This window comes from Coturnix japonica, unplaced genomic scaffold, assembly GCF_001577835.2.
Source record: "Coturnix japonica isolate 7356 unplaced genomic scaffold, Coturnix japonica 2.1 chrUnrandom706, whole genome shotgun sequence".
Lineage (NCBI taxonomy): Eukaryota > Metazoa > Chordata > Aves > Galliformes > Phasianidae > Coturnix > Coturnix japonica.
The window spans coordinates 20,738-24,726 of record NW_015440070.1 but is presented as its reverse complement, the minus strand read 5'-3'; the positions used below and the strand labels follow the sequence as shown (position 1 = coordinate 24,726).

General features: G+C 52.7%; 1 protein-coding gene across 1 annotated transcript in view; it reads right to left on the bottom strand.

The window, feature by feature from the left end:
• Nucleotides 1–3,989, bottom strand: part of LOC107307613 (nuclear receptor subfamily 1 group I member 3-like) — a gene marked incomplete in the record, with an annotated part of 24,752 nt that overhangs the window by 3,846 nt on the left and 16,917 nt on the right. The window contains 3 exon segments of the mRNA NM_001323206.1: nucleotides 3–74; nucleotides 1,337–1,368; nucleotide 1,371. Coding sequence (NP_001310135.1) covers nucleotides 3–74; nucleotides 1,337–1,368; nucleotide 1,371 — 105 coding nt within the window.

Genomic DNA, 3,989 nt, shown 5'->3' with positions numbered 1-3,989 from the left:
CAGGGACACGAGGGGACGGTGGGGCCAGGGGGGCTCTGGGAACAGGGGCCGGGGATGCAGAGCCGCACTGCGGGCTGGGGAAAGAGATGGGATCAATACCATGGTGGGACCCAATACAACAGGGACCCAGTACAACAGGGACCCAATAAACAGGGACCCAATACAACAAGGACCCAATAAACAGGGACCCAATAAACAGGGACCCAATAAAAAGGGACCCATTACAACAGGGATCCAATACAACAGGGACCCAATAAACAAGGACCCAACACAACATGGACCCAACACAACAGGGACCCAATAAACATGGACCTAATACAACATGGACCCAACACCAACATGGACCCAACACAACATGGACCCAACACAACATGGACCCAATACAACATGGACCCAATACAACAGGGACCCAATAAACATGGACCCAATACAACATGGACCCAACACAACAGGGACCCAATAAACATGGACCTAATACAACATGGACCCAATACAACAGGGACCCAATAAACAGGGACCCAATAAACATGGACCCAATACAACATGGACCCAATACAACAGGGACCCAATAAACTGGGACCCAATAAACAGTGACCCAATACAACAGGGACCCAATACAACAGGGACCCAATACAACAGGGACCCAATAAACAGGGAACCAATAAACAGGGACCCAATACAACAGGGACCCAACACCAACATGGACCCAACACAACATGGACCCAATAAACATGGACCCAACACAACATGGACCCAACACCAACAGGGACCCAACACAACATGGACCCAACACAACATGGACCCAATAAACATGGACCCAATACAACATGGACCCAATAAACATGGACCCAACACAACATGGACCCAATAAACATGGACCCAATAAACTGGGACCCAATAAACATGGACCCAATAAACTGGGACCCAATAAACATGGACCCAACACCAACATGGACCCAATAAACAGGGACCCAACACAACATGGACCCAACACCAACAAGGACCCAACACAACATGGACCCAACACCAACATGGACCCAACACAACATGGACCCAACACCAACATGGACCCAACACAACATGGACCCAACACCAACATGGACCCAACACAACATGGACCCAATAAACATGGACCCAACACAACATGGACCCAACACCAACATGGACCCAATAAACATGGACCCAATAAACATGGACCCAACACAACAGGGACCCAACACAACATGGACCCAATAAACATGGACCCAACACAACATGGACCCAATAAACATGGACCCAATAAACATGGACCCAATAAACATGAACCCAACGCCCACCCTGCCCCGTTCCCACCCACCTGGTAGTGCTGGAACTGGGAGAAGCTGGAGTCNCGATGGGCAGCCCCCTACGAGGGACAAGACATGGGGGGTGGGGATGGGGCAACGGGGGGGATGGCAACGCAATGGGGGATGGCACCATGTTGGGGGACGGCACCACGTTGGAGATGGCATCGTGTTGGGGAAAGACATTGAGTTGGGGATGGCACTGTGTTGGGTTATGGCACTGAGGTGGGCAATGGGACCGTGTTGGGGAATGGCATTGAGCTGGGGGATGGAATGGTGTTGTGGCATCATGTTGGAGGATGGCATCGAGTTGGGGGCTGTCACTGAGTTGGGGGTTGGCACTGAGTTGGAGAATGGCATTGAGTTGAGGGATGGCATTGAGTTGAGGGATGGCACTGAGTTGAGGGATGGCATTGAGTTGGGGGGTGGCATCGAACTGGGGGGTTGCATGGTGTTACGGCATCATGTTAGAGGTCGGCATTGAGTTGGGGGCTCGCATTGAGTTGGGTGATGGCACTGAGCTGGGGGATGGCATCATGTTTGGGGCTGGCATTGAGTTGAGGGATGACATTGGGCTGGGGGATGGCATCGTGTTGAGGGTTGGCACTGAGTTGGGGAATGGCACAGCGTTATAGCATTGAGTTGGGGGCTGGTGTTGAGTTGGAGAATGGCACTGAGCTGGGGGAGGGCATTGAGTTGGAGGATGGTATGGTGTTATAACATTGAGGTGGGGGCTGGCATCATGTTGGGGGCTGGTGCTGAGTTGAGGATTGGCATTGAATTGGGGGATGGCATTGTGTTATGGCATTGAGTTGGGGGCTGGCATTGAGTTGAGGGATGGCACTGAGTTGGGGGATGGCACTGAGTTGGGGGTTGGCATCATATTTGGGGCTGGCATTGAGTTGAGGGGTTGGCATTGAGTTGGGGGATGGCACAGTGTTAGGGGATAGCATTGAACTGGGGGATGGCATGGTGTTATATCATTGAGTTGGGGACTGGCATGGTGTTATAGCATTGAGCTGGGGGTTGGCATTGAGTTGGGTGATGGCATTGAGATTGGTGATGGCATTGGTGATGGCATTGAGATTGGTGATGGCATTGAGTGGGGGGTTGGCATCAAATTGGGGGTTGGCATTAGGTTGGGGGATGGCACGGTGTTATAGCATTGAGTTGGGGTTTGGCATCATGTTGGGGGATGGCTTTCAGTTGAGGGTTGGCATTGAGTTGAGGGATGGCATGGTGTTATGGCATCATGTTGGGGGATGGCATTGGGTTGGGGGATGGCATTGAGTTGGGGGTTGACATTGAACTGGGGGATGGCATTGAGTTGGGGGATGGCATTGAGTTGAGGGTTGGCATTGAGTTGAGGGATGGCATGGTGTTATGGCATCATGTTGGGGGCTGGCATTGAGTTGGGGGCTGGCATTGAGTTGAGGGTTGGCATTGAGTTGAGGGATGGCATGGTGTTATGGCATCATGCTGGGGGCTGGCATTGAGTTGGGCTGTCATGTTGCCATGGCTCTGCGTAGCGGGTTGACCGGCCGTCCATGTCTCACCTGAAGGCCGGGATCTCCTTGGCGAACTTGATGACCTGCTGGATCATGAAGGTGCTGAGATCCGCAAAGTGGGGTAGGATGGAGAAGACNAGGGACAAGACATGGGGGGTGGGGATGGGGCAACGGGGGGGATGGCAACGCAATGGGGGATGGCACCATGTTGGGGATGGCATTGGGTTGGGGGATGGCATCGTGTTGAGGGTTGGCATTGAGTTGGGGAATGGCACAGTGTTATAGCATTGAGTTGGGGGATGGCATTAAGTTGAGGGATGGCATTGAATTGGAGAATAGCACTCAGCTGAGGATGGCATTGAGTTGAGGACTGGCATCAAACTGGGGGATGGCACAGTGTTATGGCATTGAGTTGGGGGCTGGGATTGAGTTGAGCGATGGCACGGGGTTATAGCATCGTGTTGGGGGTTGGAATTGAGTTGGGGGATTGCACTGAGTTGGAGAATGGCATTGAGTTGGGGTTGGCATTGGGTTGGGAGTTGGCACAGTGTTATGGCATCATGTCAGGGGATGGCATTGAGCTTGGGGAGGGCATTGAGTTGGGGTCTGGCATTGAGTTGAGGGATGGCAAGGTGTTATGGCATCATGTTGGGGGATGGCATTGAGTTGGGGGATGGCGTTGTGTTGAGGGATGGCATTGAATTGGAGGAAAGACATTGAGTTGGGGATGGCACCGACTGGGGGATGTCACCACGTTGGGGACTGACACCATGTTGAGTTATGGCATCATGTTGGGGGATGGCATTGAGCTGGGAGATGTCACGGTGTTATATCATTGAGTTGGAGACTGGCATTGAGTTGGGGGATGGCATTGAGTTGGGGATTGGCACGTTGTTATGGCATCAAGTTGGGTGCTGGTGTTGAGCTGTAGAGTGGTACTGAGTTGGGGGATGGCACGGTGTTATAGCATTGAGTTGGGGGCTGGCATTGAGTTGGGGGATGGCACGGTGTTATGGCTTTGTGTTGAGGGATGGCACTAAGTTGGGGCTGTCAGGTAGTTCTGGCCACCCTTCCAATGCTCTCACCTGAAGGCCGGGATCTCCTTGGCGAACTTGATGACCTGCTGGATCATGAAGGTGCTGAGATCCGCAAAGTGGGG